This window comes from Carcharodon carcharias (genome assembly GCF_017639515.1).
Source record: "Carcharodon carcharias isolate sCarCar2 chromosome 37 unlocalized genomic scaffold, sCarCar2.pri SUPER_37_unloc_9, whole genome shotgun sequence".
Classification (NCBI taxonomy): domain Eukaryota; kingdom Metazoa; phylum Chordata; class Chondrichthyes; order Lamniformes; family Lamnidae; genus Carcharodon; species Carcharodon carcharias.
Window position 1 is genome coordinate 213020 of NW_024470774.1, and position 13988 is coordinate 227007.

The window sequence follows — 13988 nt, forward strand, 5'->3', positions numbered from 1 at the left end:
GTTTGTGTGAAGGGTGCTGTTGCTATGGGAGAATGAGTTTGTGTGAAGGGTGCTGTTGCTATGGGAGAATGAGTTTGTGTGAAGGGCGCTGTTACTACAGGAAAATGAGTTTGTGTGATGGGTGCTGTTGCTACAGGAGAATGAGTTTGTGTGAAGGGTGCTGTTGCTACAGGAGAATCAATTTGTTTGAAGGGTGTTGTTGCTATGGGAGAATGATTTTGTGTGAAGGGTGCTGTTGCTATGGGAGAATAATTTTGTGTGAAGGGTGCTGTTGCTATGGGAGAATGAGTTTGTGTGTAGGGTGCTGTTGCTATGGGAGAATGAGTTTGTGTGAAGGGTGCTGTTGCTATGGGAGAATTAGTTTGTGTGAAGGGTGCTGTTGCTACAGGAGAATGAGTTTGTGTGAAGGGTGCTGTTGCTATGGGAGAATGAGTTTGTGTGAAGGGTGCTGTTGCTATGGGAGAATGAGTTTGTGTGAAGGGTGCTGTTGCTATGGGAGAATGACTTTGTGTGAAGGGTGCTGTTGCTATGGGAGAATGAGTTTGTGTGAAGGGTGCTGTTGCTATGGGAGAATGAGTTTGTGTGTAGGGCGCTGTTACTACAGCAAAATGAGTTTGTGTGATGGGTGCTGTTGTTACAGGAGAATGAGTTTGTGTGAACGGTGCTGTTGCTATGGGAGAATGAGTTTGTGTGAAGGGTGCTTTTGCTATGGGAGAATGAGTTTGTGTGAAGGGTGCTGTTGCTATGGGAGAATGAGTTTGTGTGAAGGGTGCTGTTGTTACAGGAGAATGAGTTTGTGTGAAGGGTGCTGTTGCTATGGGAGAATTAGTTTGTGTGAAGGGCGCTGTTGCTATGGGAGAATGAGTTTGTGTGAAGGGTGCTGTTGCTACAGGAGAATGAGTTTGTGTGAACGGTGCTGTTGCTATGGGAGAATGAGTTTGTGTGATGGGTGCTGTTACTACAGGAGAATTATTTTGTGTGAAGGGTACTGTTGCTACAGGAGAATGAGTTTGCGTGAAGGGTGCTGTTGCTATGGGAGAATGAGTTTGTATGAAGGGTGCTGTTGCTAAGGGAGAATGAGTTTGTGTGAAGGGTGCTGTTGCAATGGGAGAATGAGTTTGTGTGAAGGGTGCTGTTGCTACAGGAGAATGAGTTTGTGTGAAGGGTGCTGTTGCTAAGGGAGAATGAGTTTGTGTGAAGGGTGCTGTTGCTATGGGAGAATGAGTTTGTGTGAAGGGTGCTGTTGCTATGGGAGAATGAGTTTGTGTGAAGGGTGCTGTTGCTATTGGAGAATGAGTTTGTGTGAAGGGTGCTGTTGCTACAGGAGAATGAGTTTGTGTGAAGGGTGCTGTTACTACAGGAGAATGAGTTTGTGTGAAGGGTGCTGTTGCTACAGGAGAATGAGTTTGTGTGAAGGGTGCTGTTGCTATGGGAGAATGAGTTTGTGTGAAGGGTGCTGTTGCTATGGGAGAATGAGTTTGTGTGAAGGGTGCTGTTGCTATGGGAGAATGAGTTTGTGTGAAGTGTGCTGTTGCTATGGGAGAATGAGTTTGTGTGAAGGGTGCTGTTGCTATGGGAGAATGAGTTTGTGTGAAGGGTGCTGTTGCTATGGGAGAATGAGTTTGTGTGAAGGGTGCTGTTGCTATGGGAGAAAGAGTTTGTGTGAAGGGTGCTGTTGCTACCGGAGAATGAGTTTGTGTGAAGGGTGCTGTTGCTACAGGAGAATGAGTTTGTGTGAAGGGTGCTGTTGCTATGGGACAATGAGTTTGTGTGATGGGTGCTGTTACTACCGGAGAATGAGTTTATGTGAAGGGTGCTGTTGCTATGCGAGAATGAGTTTGTATGAAGGGTGCTGTGGCTACAGGAGATTGAGTTTGTGTGAAGGGTGCTGTTGCTATGGGAGAATGAGTTTGTGTGAAGGGTGCTGTTGCTATGGGAGAATGAGTTTGTGTTAAGGGTGCTGTTGCTATGGGAGAATGAGTTTGTGTGAAGGGTGCTGTTGCTATGGGAGAATGAGTTTGTGTGAAGGTTGCTGTTGCTATGGGAGAATGACTTTGTGTGAAGGGTGCTGTTGCTATGGGAGAATGAGTTTTTATGAAGAGTGCTGTTGCTATGGGAGAATGAGTTTGTGTGAAGGGTGCTGTTGCTATGGGAGAATGAGTTTGTGTGAAGGGTGCTGTTGCTATGGGAAAATGAGTTTGTGTGAACGGTGCTGTTGCTACGGGAGAATGGGTTTGTGTGAAGGGTGCTGTTGCTATGGGAGAATGAGTTTGTGTGAAGGGTGCTGTTGCTATGGGAGAATGAGTTTGTGTGAAGGGTGCTGTTGCTATGGGAGAATGAGTTTGTGTGAAGGGTGCAGTTACTACAGGAGAATGAGATTGTGTGAAGGGTGCTGTTGCTACAGGAGAATGAGTTTGTGTGAAGGGTGCTGTTGCTATAGGAGAATGAGTTTGTGTGAAGGGTGCTGTTGCAATGGCAGAATGAGTCTGTGTGAAGGGTGCTGGTACTACAGGAGAATGAGTTTGTGTGAAGGGTGCTGTTGCTAAGGGAGAATGAGTTTGTGTGAAGGGTGCTGTTGCTATGGGAGAATGAGTTTGTGTGAAGGGTGCTGTTGCTATGGGAGAATGAGTTTGTGTGTAGGGTGCTGTTGCAATGGGAGAATGAGTTTGTGTGAAGGGTGCTGTTGCTATGGGAGAATTAGTTTGTGTGAAGGGTGCTGTTGCTATGGGAGAATGAGTTTGTGTGAAGGGTGCTGTTGCTACAGGGGAATGAGTTTGTGTGAAGGGTGCTGTTGCTACAGGAGAATGAGTTTGTGTGAAGGGTGCTGTTGCTACAGGAGAATGAGTTTGTGTGAAGGGTGCTGGTATTACTGGAGAATGAGTTTGTGTGAAGGGTGCTGTTGCTAAGGGAGAATGAGTTTGTGTGAAGGGTGCTGTTGCTACAGGAGAATCAATTTGTTTGAAGGGTGTTGTTGCTATGGGAGAATGATTTTGTGTGAAGGGTGCTGTTGCTATGGGAGAATGAGTTTGTGTGAAGGGTGCTGTTGCTATGGGAGAATGAGTTTGTGTGTAGGGTGCTGTTGCTATGGGAGAATGAGTTTGTGTGAAGGGTGCTGTTGCTATGGGAGAATGAGTTTGTGTGAAGGGTGCTGTTGCTACAGGAGAATGAGTTTGTGTGATGGGTGCTGTTGCTACAGGAGAATGAGTTTGTGTGAAGGGTGCTGTTGCTACAGGAGAATCAATTTGTTTGAAGGGTGTTGTTGCTATGGGAGAATGATTTTGTGTGAAGGGTGCTGTTGCTATGGGAGAATAAGTTTGTGTGAAGGGTGCTGTTGCTATGGGAGAATGAGTTTGTGTGTAGGGTGCTGTTGCTATGGGAGAATGAGTTTGTATGAAGGGTGCTGTTGCTAAGGGAGAATGAGTTTGTGTGAAGGGTGCTGTTGCAATGGGAGAATGAGTTTGTGTGAACGGTGCTGTTGCTACAGGAGAATGAGTTTGTGTGAAGGGTGCTGTTGCTATGGGAGAATGAGTTTGTTTGAAGGGTGCTGTTGCTATGGGAGAATGAGTTTGTGTGAAGGTTGCTGTTGCTATGGGAGAATGACTTTGTGTGAAGGATGCTGTTGCTATGGGAGAATGAGTTTGTGTGATGGGTGCTGTTACTACAGGAGAATGAGTTTGTGTGAAGGGTACTGTTGCCAAGGGAGAATGAGATTTTGTGAAGGGTGCTGTTGCTACAGGAGAATGAGTTTGTGTGAAGGGTGCTGTTGCTATGGGAGAATGAGTTTGTATGAAGGGTGCTGTTGCTAAGGGAGAATGAGTTTGTGTGAAGGGTGCTGTTGCAATGGGAGAATGAGTTTGTGTGAACGGTGCTGTTGCTACAGGAGAATGAGTTTGTGTGAAGGGTGCTGTTGCTATGGGAGAATGAGTTTGTTTGAAGGGTGCTGTTGCTATGGGAGAATGAGTTTGTGTGAAGGTTGCTGTTGCTATGGGAGAATGACTTTGTGTGAAGGATGCTGTTGCTATGGGAGAATGAGTTTGTGTGAAGGGTGCTGTTGCTATGGGAGAATGAGTTTGTGTGTAGGGCGCTGTTACTACAGGAAAATGAGTTTGTGTGATGGGTGCTGTTGCTACAGGAGAATGAGTTTGTGTGAACGGTGCTGTTGCTATGGGAGAATGAGTTTGTGTGAAGGGTGCTTTTGCTATGGGAGAATGAGTTTGTGTGAAGGGTGCTGTTGCTATGGGAGAATGAGTTTGTGTGAAGGGTGCTGTTGCTACAGGAGAATGAGTTTGTGTGAAGGGTGCTGTTGCTATGGGAGAATGAGTTTGTGTGAAGGGCGCTGTTACTACATGAGAATGAGTTTGTGTGAAGGGTGCTGTTGCTAGAGGAGAATGAGTTTGTGTGAAGTGTGCTGTTGCTACAAGAGAATGAGTTTGTGTGAAAGGTGCTCTTGCTATGGGAGAATGAGTTTGTGTGAAGGGTGCTGTTGTTACAGGAGAATGAGTTTGTGTGAAGGGCGCTGTTGCTACAGGAGAATGAGTTTGTGTGAAGGGTGCTGTTGCTATGGGAGAATGAGTTTGTGTGAAGGGCGCTGTTGCTATGGGAGAATGAGTTTGTGTGAAGGGTGCTGTTGCTACAGGAGAATGAGTTTGTGTGAAGGGTGCTGTTGCTATGGGAGAATGAATTTGTGTGAACGGTGCTGTTGCTACAGGAGAATGAGTTTGCGTGAAGGGTGCTGTTGCTATGGGAGAATGAGTTTGTATGACGGGTGCTGTTGCTAAGGGAGAATGAGTTTGTGTGAAGGGTGCTGTTGCAATGGGAGAATGAGTTTGTGTGAACGGTGCTGTTGCTACAGGAGAATGAGTTTGTGTGAAGGGTGCTGTTGCTATGGGAGAATGAGTTTGTGTGAAGGGTGCTGTTGCTATGGGAGAATGAGTTTGTGTGAAGGGTGCAGTTACTACAGGAGAATGAGTTTGTGTGAAGGGTGCTGTTGCTACAGGAGAATGAGTTTGTGTGAAGGGTGCTCTTGCTACTGGAGAACGAGTTTGTGTGAAGGGTGTTGTTACTACAGGAGAATGAGTTTGTGTGATGTGTGCTGTTGATATGGGAGAATGAGTTTGTGTGAAGGGCGCTGTTACTACAGGAGAATGAGTTTGTGTGAAGGGTGCTTTTGCTACGGGAGAATGAGTTTGTGTGAAGGGTGCTGTTACTACAGGAGAATGAGTTTGTGTGATGTCTGCTGTAGCTATGGGGGAATGTGTTTGTGTGAAGGGTGCTGTTGCTATGGGAGAATGAGTTTGTGTGAAGGGTGCTGTTGCTATGGGAGAATGAGTTTGTGTGAAGTGTGCTGTTGCTATGGGAGAATGAGTTTGTCTTAAGCGTGCTGTAGCTATGGGAGAATGAGTTTGTGTGAAGGGTGCTGTTGCTACAGGAGAATGAGTTTGTGTGAAGGGTGCTGTTGCTATGGGAGAATGAGTTTGTGTGAAGGGCGCTGTTACTACAGGAGAATGAGTTTGTGTGATGGGTGCTTTTGCTAGAGGAGAATGAGTTTGTGTGAAGGATGCTGTTGGTACAAGAGAATGAGTTTGTGTGAAGGGTGCAGTTGCTATGGGAGAATGAGTTTGTGTGAAGGGTGCTGTTGCTATGGGAGAATGAGTTTGTGTGAAGGGCGCTGTTACTACATGAGAATGAGCTTGTGTGTAGGGTGCTGTTGCTAGAGGAGAATGAGTTTGTGTGAAGTGTGCTGTTGCTACAGGAGAATGAGTTTGTGTGAAAGGTGCTCTTGCTATGGGAGAATGAGTTTGTGTGAAGGGTGTTGTTGCAACAGGAGTATGAGTTTGTGTGAAGGGTGCTGTTGCTACAGGAGAATGAGTTTGTGTGAAGGGTGCCGTTGCTACAGGTGAATGAGTTTGTGTGAAGGGTGTTGTTGCTACAGGATTATAAGTTTGTGTGTAGGGTGCTTTCGCTACAGGAGAATGAGTTTGTGTGAAGGGTGCTGTTGCTACAGGAGAATGAGTTTGTGTGAAGGGTGTTGTTGCTATGGGAGAATGAGTTTGTGTGAAGGGTGCTGTTGCTACTGGAGAATGTGTTTGTGTGAATGGTGCAGTTGCTACAGAAGAATGAGTTTGTGTGAAGGGTGCTGTTGCTATGGGAGAATGAGTTTGTGTGAAGGGTGCTGTTGCTATGGGAGAATGAGTTTGTGTGAAGGGTGCTGTTGCTGCAGGAGAATGAGTTTGTGTGTAGGGTGCTGTTGCTATGGGAGAATGAGTTTGTGCGAAGGGTGCTGTTGCTATGGGAGAATGAGTTTGTGTGAAGGGTGCTGTTGTTACAGGAGAATGAGTTTGTGTGAAGGGTGCTGTTGCTATGGGAGAATGAGTTTGTGTGAAGGGTGCTGTTGTTACAGGAGAATAAGTTTGTGTGAAGGGTGCTGTTGTTATGGGAGAATGAGCTTGTGTGAAGGGTGCTGTTGCAAGGGAAAATGAGTTTGTGTGAAGGGTGCTGTTGGTACAAGAGAATGAGTTTGTGTGAAGGGTGCTGTTATTACAAGAGAATGAGTTTGTGTGAAGGGTGCTGTTGCTATTGGAGAATGACTTTGTGTGAAGGGTGCTGTTGCAAGTTAGAATGAGTTTGTGTGAAGGGTGCTGTTACTACAGAAGAATGAGTTTGTGTGAAGGGTGCTGTTGCTACAGGAGAATGAATTTGTGTGAAGGGTGCTGTTGCTATGGGAGAATGAGTTTGTGTGAAGGGCGCTGTTACTACAGGAGAATGAGTTTCTGTGAAGGGTGCTGTTGCTAGAGGAGAATGAGTTTGTGTGAAGGGTGCTGTTGGTACAAGAGAATGAGTTTGTGTGAAGGGTGCAGTTGCTATGGGAGAATGAGTTTGTGTGAAGTGTGCTGTTGCTATGGGAGAATGAGTTTGTGTGAAGGGTGCTGTTGCTATATGAGAATGAGTTTGTGTGAAGTTTGCTGTTGTTACAGGAGAATGAGTTTGTGTGAAGGGTGCTGTTACTACAGGATAATGAGTTTGTGTGAAGTGTGCTGTTGCTATGGGAGAATGATTTTGTGTGAAGGGTTCTGTTGCTACAGGAGAATGACTTTGTGTGAAGGGTGCTGTTGCTATGGGAGAAAGAGTTTGTGTGAAGTGTGCTGTTGCTACAGGTGAATGAGTTTGTGTGAAGGGTGCTGTTGCTACAGGAGAATGAGTTTGTGTGAACGGTGCTGTCGCTACAGGAGAATGAGTTTGTGTGCAGTTTGCTGTTGCTACAGGTGAATGAGTTTGTGTGAAGGGTGTTGTTGCTACAGGAGTATGAGTTTGTGTGAAGGGTGCTGTTGCTACAGGAGAATGAGTTTGTGTGAAGGGTGCCGTTGCTACAGGTGAATGAGTTTGTGTGAAGGGTTTTGTTGCTACAGGATTATGAGTTTGTGTGTAGGGTGCTTTCGCTACAGGAGAATGAGTTTGTGTGAAGGGTGCTGTTGCTACAGGAGAATGAGTTTGTGTGAAGGGTGTTGTTGCTATGGGAGAATGAGTTTGTGTGAAGGGTGCTGTTGCTTTGGGAGAATGAGTTTTTGTGAACGGTGCTGTTGTTACAGGAGAATGAGTTTGTGTGAAGGGTGTTGTTGCTATGCGAGAATGTGTTTGTGTGAAGGGTGCTGTTGCTACTGGAGAATGTGTTTGTGTGAATGGTGCAGTTGCTACGGAAGAATGAGTTTGTGTGAAGGGTGCTGTTGCTATGGGAGAATGAGTTTGTGTGAAGGGTGCTGTTGCTATGGGAGAATGAGTTTGTGTGAAGGGTGCTGTTGCTATGGGAGAATGAGTTTGTGTGAAGGGTGCTGTTGCTATGGGAGAATGAGTTTGTGTGAAGGGTGCTGTTGCTACAGGAGAATGAGTTTGTGTGTAGGGTGCTGTTGCTATGGGAGAATGAGTTTGTGCGAAGGGTGCTGTTGCTATGGGAGAATGAGTTTGTGTGAAGGGTGCTGTTGTTACAGGAGAATGAGTTTGTGTGAAGGGTGCTGTTGCTATGGGAGAATGAGTTTGTGTGAAGGGTGCTGTTGTTACAGGAGAATGAGTTTGTGTGAAGGGTGCTGTTGTTATGGGAGAATGAGCTTGTGTGAAGGGTGCTGTTGCAAGGGAAAATGAGTTTGTGTGAAGGGTGCTGTTGTTACAGGAGAATGAGTTTGTGTGAAGGGTGCTGTTGGTACAAGAGAATGAGTTTGTGTGAAGGGTGCTCTTATTACAAGAGAATGAGTTTGTGTGAAGGGTGCTGTTGCTATTGGAGAATGACTTTGTGTGAAGGGTGCTGTTGCAAGGGAGAATGAGTTTTTGTGAAGGGTGCTGTTACTACAGAAGAATGAGTTTGTGTGAAGGGTGCTGTTGCTACAGGAGAATGAGTTTGTGTGAAGGGTGCTGTTTTTACAGGAGAATGAGTTTGTGTGAAGGGTGCTGTTCCTACAGGTGAATGAGTCTGTGTGAAGGGTGCTGTTACTACATGAGAATGAGTTTGTGTGAAGGGTGCTGTTGCTACAGGTGAATGAGTTTGTGTGAAGGGTGTTGTTGTTACAGGAGAATGAGTTTGTGTGAAGGTAGCTGTCGCTACAGGAGAATGAGTTTGTGTGAAGTTTGCTGTTGTTACAGGAGAATGAGTTTGTGTGAAGGGTGCTGTTGCTTTAGATAATGAATTTGTGTGAAGGGTGCTGTTGCTATGGGAGAATGAGTTTGTGTGAAGGGTGCTGTTGCTATGGGAGAATGAGTTTGTGTGAAGGGTGCTGTTGCTATGGGAGAATGAGTTTGTGTGAAGGTTGCTGTTGCTACAGGAGAATGAGTTTGTGTGAAGGGTGCTGTTACTACAGGAGAATGAGTTTGTGTGAAGGGTGCTGTTGCTATGGGAGAATGAGTTTGTGTGAAGGGTGCTGTTGCTACAGGAGAATGAGTCTGTGTGAAGGGTGCTGTTGCTATGGGAGAATGAGTTTGTGTGAAGGGTGCTGTTGCTATGGGAGAATGAGTTTGTGTGAAGGGTGCTGTTACTACAGGAGAATGAGTTTGTGTGATGGGTGCTGTTACTACAGGAGAATGAGTTTGTGTGTAGGGTGCCTTTGCTATGGGAGAATGAGTTTGTGTGAAGGGTGCTGTTGCTATGGGAGAATGAGTCTGTGTGAAGGGTGCTGTTACTACAGGTGAATGAGTTTGTGTGAAGGGTGCTGTTGCTACAGGAGAATGAGTTTGTGTGAAGGATGCTGTTGTTATGGGAGAATGAGTTTGTGTGAAGGGTGCTGTTGCTATGGGAGAATGAGTTCGTGTGAAGGGTGCTGTTGCTATGGGAGAATGAGTTTGTGTGTAGCGTGCTGTTGCTACAGGAGAATGAGTTTGTGTGAAGGGTGCTGTTGCTATGGGAGAATGAGTTTGTGTGAAGGGTGCTGTTGCTACAGGAGAATGAGTTTGTGTGAAGGGTGCTGTTGCTATGGGAGAATGAGTTTGTGTGAAGGGTGCTGTTGCTATTGGAGAATGAGTTTGTGTGATGGGTGCTGTGCTATGGGAGAATGAGTTTGTATGTAGGGTGCTGTTGCTACAGGAGAATGAGTTTGTGTGAAGGGTGCTGTTGCTACAGGAAAATGAATTTGTGTGAAGGGTGCTGTTGCTATGGGAGAATGAGTTTGTGTGCAGGGTGCAGTTGCTATGTGAGAATGTGTTTGTGTGAAGGGTGCTGTTGCTACAGGAGAATGAGTTTGTGTGAAGGGTGCTGTTGCTATGGGAGAATGAGTTTGTGTGAAGGGTGTTGTTGCTACAGGGGAATCAGTTTGTGTGAATGGTGCTGTTGCTATGGGAGAATGAGTTTGTGTGAATGGTGCTGTTGCTACAGGAGAATGATTTTGTGCGAAGGGTGCTGTTGCTATGGGAGAATGAGTTTGTGTGAAGGGTGCTGTTGCTACAGGAGAATGATTTTGTGCGAAGGGTGCTGTTGCTATGGGAGAATGAGTTTGTGTGAAGGGTGCTGTTGCTACAGGAGAATGAGTTTGTGTGAAGGGTGCTGTTGCTATGGGAGAATGAGTTTGTGTGAAGCGTGCTGTTGCTTCAGGAGACTGAGTTACTTGTCATTTTGCCAAGGCCTGTGGATTGGGCCTTGCGGTGCTGTCTCCTGCCTGAGTAGGTGACTCTCTGACCTGGCTATATCTGGGATTGATTCCATCCCTCTGGCCATGGTAGATGTAGACGCTCCCGCGATGATCCTCCTCCAGCGGCGCTCCAATGGCCACATCGCCCAGGCCATCCCCATTCAAGTCCCTCAGGCCTGCGATTGCACTGCCGAAGCGTCCCAACCCATTTCCTGCATCCCCTCGGAGGGACCAGCGGCAGGAGAAATTCCCCTAGAGACGGAGAGTGATGGAGAGAGTGTGAGCAGGAGGGATGAGGAGGGTGAGGGAGCAAGGGAAATAGGAGGGAGAGAGGGTGAGTGAGCAGGAGACAGAGACATCAAGTAGTAGGGAGAATGGTTGAGGGGGAGAGGGGGAGCTGTTAGACTCCATTCCTACATCAATATCACCTACCTTCACTCTCCCTTTTCCCTCCTCTCCCCCTCACTCCACGCTCCTCCACTTCCCTTCGCTCCCTTCCACAGTACCCCCTTCATTTTCCCTCTTCTCCCCTTCCCTCCCCTTCCTTCTCTTCCGTTCCCTCTTCACGCCGTCCCCCCTTCATTTTCTCTCTTCTCCCCTTCCCTCCCTTTGACTTTCCTCTACTTCGCTTCCCTTGCCTCCATTTCCCCTCCCTCTCCTCTTTCCCTCTTCTCTTCACTCCATTTTCCCTTCTGTCCTCTCCCTATACTCCCCTCACCCCTTCCAACATTCTCCCACTTACCACCCTCTCCCCAACCTCCCTCCCTCACCTCTCTCCAGCTATTCCCTTTTGTCCCCTCCGCCTTCTCTCCCACCACTCATGTCTTAGCAATGAATTTGGGTTGTGTTCAGTGGGTGTGAATAGGAAGGAGTTTGGGTCCATTCGGGTTGTGTACAGTGCGTGTGAACGGGAAGGAGTTTGGGTCCATTCGGGTTGTGTACAGTGGGTGTGAATAGGAAGGGGTTTGGGTCCATTCGGGTTGTGTACAGTGGGTGTGAATAGGTTGGTGTTTGGGTCCATTCGGGTTGTGTACAGTGGGTGTGAATAGGAAGGAGTTTGGGACCATTCGGGTTGTGTACAGTGGGTGTGAATAGGAAGGAGTTTGGGTCCATTCGGGTTGTGTACAGTGGGTGTGGATAGGAAGGAGTTTGGGTCCATTCGGGATGTGTACAGTGGGTGTGAATAGGAAGGAGTTTGGGTCTATTCGGGTTGTGTACAGTGGGTGTGGATAGGAAGGAGTTTGGGTCCATTCGGGTTGTGTACAGTGGGTGTGAATAGGAAGGAGTTTGGGTCCATTCGGGTTGTGTACAGTGGGTGTGGATAGGAAGGAGTTTGGGTCCATTCGGGTTGTGTACAGTGGGTGTGAATAGGAAGGACTTTGGGTCCGTTCGGGTTGTGTACAGTGGGTGTGAATGGGACGGGGTTTGGGTCCGTTCGGGTTGCGTACAGTGGGTGTTAATGGGAAGGAGTTTGGGACCATTCGGGTTGTGTACAGTGGGTGTGAACCGGAAGGAGTTTGGATCCATTCGGGTTGTGTACAGTGGGTGTGGATAGGAAGGAGTTTGGGTCCATTCGGGTTGTGTACAGTGGGTGTGAATAGGAAGGTGTTTGGGTCCGTTCGGGTTGTGTACAGTGGGTGTGAATGGGACGGGGTTTGGGTCCGTTCGGGTTGTGTACAGTGGGTGTTAATGGGTAGGAGTTTGGGACCATTCGGGTTGTGTACAGTGGGTGTTAATGGGAAGGGGTTTGGGTCCATTCGGGTTGTGTACAGTGGGTGTAAATAGGAAGGAGTTTGGGACCATTCGGGTTGTGTACAGTGGGTGTGAATAGGAAGGAGTTTGGGTCCATACGGGTTGTGTACAGTGGATGTGAATGGGAAGGAGTTTGGGTCCATTTGGGTTGTGTACAGTGGGTGTGAATAGGAAGGAGTTTGGGTCCATTCGGGTTGTGTACAGTGGGTGTGAATAGGAAGGAATTTGGGACCATTCAGGATGTGTACAGTGGGTGTGAATAGCAAGGAGATTGCGACTACTCGCGTTGTGCACAGTAGGTGTGAATAGGAAGGAGTTTGGGACAATTCGGGTTGTGTACTGTGGGTGTGAATAGGAAGGAGTTTGGGACCATTCGGGTTGTGTACAGTGGGTGTGAATCGGAAGGAGTTTGGGTCCATTCGGGTTGTGTACAGTGGGTGTGAATAGGAAGGAGTTTGGGTACATTCGGGTTGTGTACTGTGGGTGTGAATGGGAAGAGATTTGTGTCCATTCGGACTGTGCACAGTGGGTGTGAATGGGAAAGGGTTTGGGTACATTCGGGTTGTGTACAGTGGGTGTGAATAGGAAGGAGTTTGGGTCCATTCGGGTTGTGTACAGTGGGTGTGAATGGGAAGGAGTTTGGGACCATTCGGGTTGTGTCCAGTGGGTGTGAATAGGAAGGAGTTTGGGTCCATTCGGGTTGTGTACAGTGGGTGTGAATGGGAAGGAGTTTGGGACCATTCGGGTTGTGTACAGTGGGTGTGAATAGGAAGGAGTTTGGGTCCATTCGGGTTGTGTACAGTAGGTGTGAATGGGAAGGAATTTGGGACCATTCATGTTGTGTACAGTGGGTGAGAATAGGAAGGAGTTTGGGTCCATTCGGGTTGTGTACAGTGGGTGTGAATAGGAAGGAGTTTGGGACCATTCGGGTTGTGTCCAGTGGGTGTGAATGGGAAGGTATTTGGGACCATTCGGGTGGTGTACAGTGGGTGTGAATAGGAAGGAGTTTGGGACAATTCGGGATGTCTACAGTGGGTGTGAAGAGGAAGGAGTTTGGGACCATTCGGGTTGTGAACAGTGGGTGTGAATAGGAAGGAGTTTGGGACCATTCGGGTTGTGTACAGTGGGTGTGAATAGGAAGGAGTTTGGGACCATTCGGGATGTGTACAATGCGTGTGAATGGGAAGAGATTTGTGTCCATTCGGGTTGTGTACAGTGGGTGTGAATAGGAAGGAGTTTGGGTCCATTCGGGTTGTGTACAGTGGGTGTGAATAGGAAGGAATTTGGGACCATTCAGGATGTGTACAGTGGGTGTGAATAGCAAGGAGATTGGGACTACTCGCGTTGTGCACAGTAGGTGTGAATAGGAAGGAGTTTGGGACAATTCGGGTTGTGTACTGTGGGTGTGAATAGGAAGGAGTTTGGGACCATTCGGGTTGTGTACAGTGGGTGTGAATCGGAAGGAGTTTGGGTCCATTCGGGTTGTGTACAGTGGGTGTGAATAGGAAGGGGTTTGGGTCCATTCGGGATGTGTACAGTGGGTGTGAATAGGAAGGAGTTTGGGACCATTCGGGTTGTGTACAGTGGGTGTAAATAGGAAGGAGTTTGGGACCATTCGGGTTGTGTACAGTGGGTGTGAATAGGAAGGAGTTTGGGACCATTCGGTTTGTGTACAGTGGGTGTGAATAGGAAGGAGGTTGGGACCATTCGTGTTGTGTACAGTGGGTGTGAATAGGAAGGAGTTTGGGACCATTCGGGTTGTGTACAGTGGGTGTGAATAGGATGGAGTTTGGGACCATTCGGGTTGTGTACAGTGGGTGTGAATCGGAAGGAGTTTGGGTACATTCGGGTTGTGTACTGTGGGTGTGAATGGGAAGAGATTTGTGTCCATTCGGGTTGTGTACAGTGGGTGTGAATGGGAAGAGGTTTGGGTACATTCGGGTTGTGTACAGTGGGTGTGAATAGGAATAGGTTTGGGTCCATTGGGGTTGTGTACAGTGGGTGTGAATAGGAAGGAGTTTGGGTCCATTCGGGTTGTGTACAGTGGGTGTGAATGGGAAGGAGTTTGGGACCATTCAGGTTGTGTACAGTGGGTGTGAATAGGAAGGAGTTTGGGTACATTCGGGTTGTGTA

General features: G+C 47.5%; 1 protein-coding gene across 1 annotated transcript in view; it reads right to left on the bottom strand.

The window, feature by feature from the left end:
* LOC121274761 (integrin alpha-M-like) overlaps nucleotides 1–13988 on the bottom strand; it is a gene marked incomplete at both ends in the record, with an annotated part of 314340 nt that overhangs the window by 212424 nt on the left and 87928 nt on the right. Inside the window, one exon of the mRNA XM_041182106.1 lies at nucleotides 10152–10355. Coding sequence (XP_041038040.1) covers nucleotides 10152–10355 — 204 coding nt within the window. The remainder of the gene's footprint in view (nucleotides 1–10151; nucleotides 10356–13988) is intronic.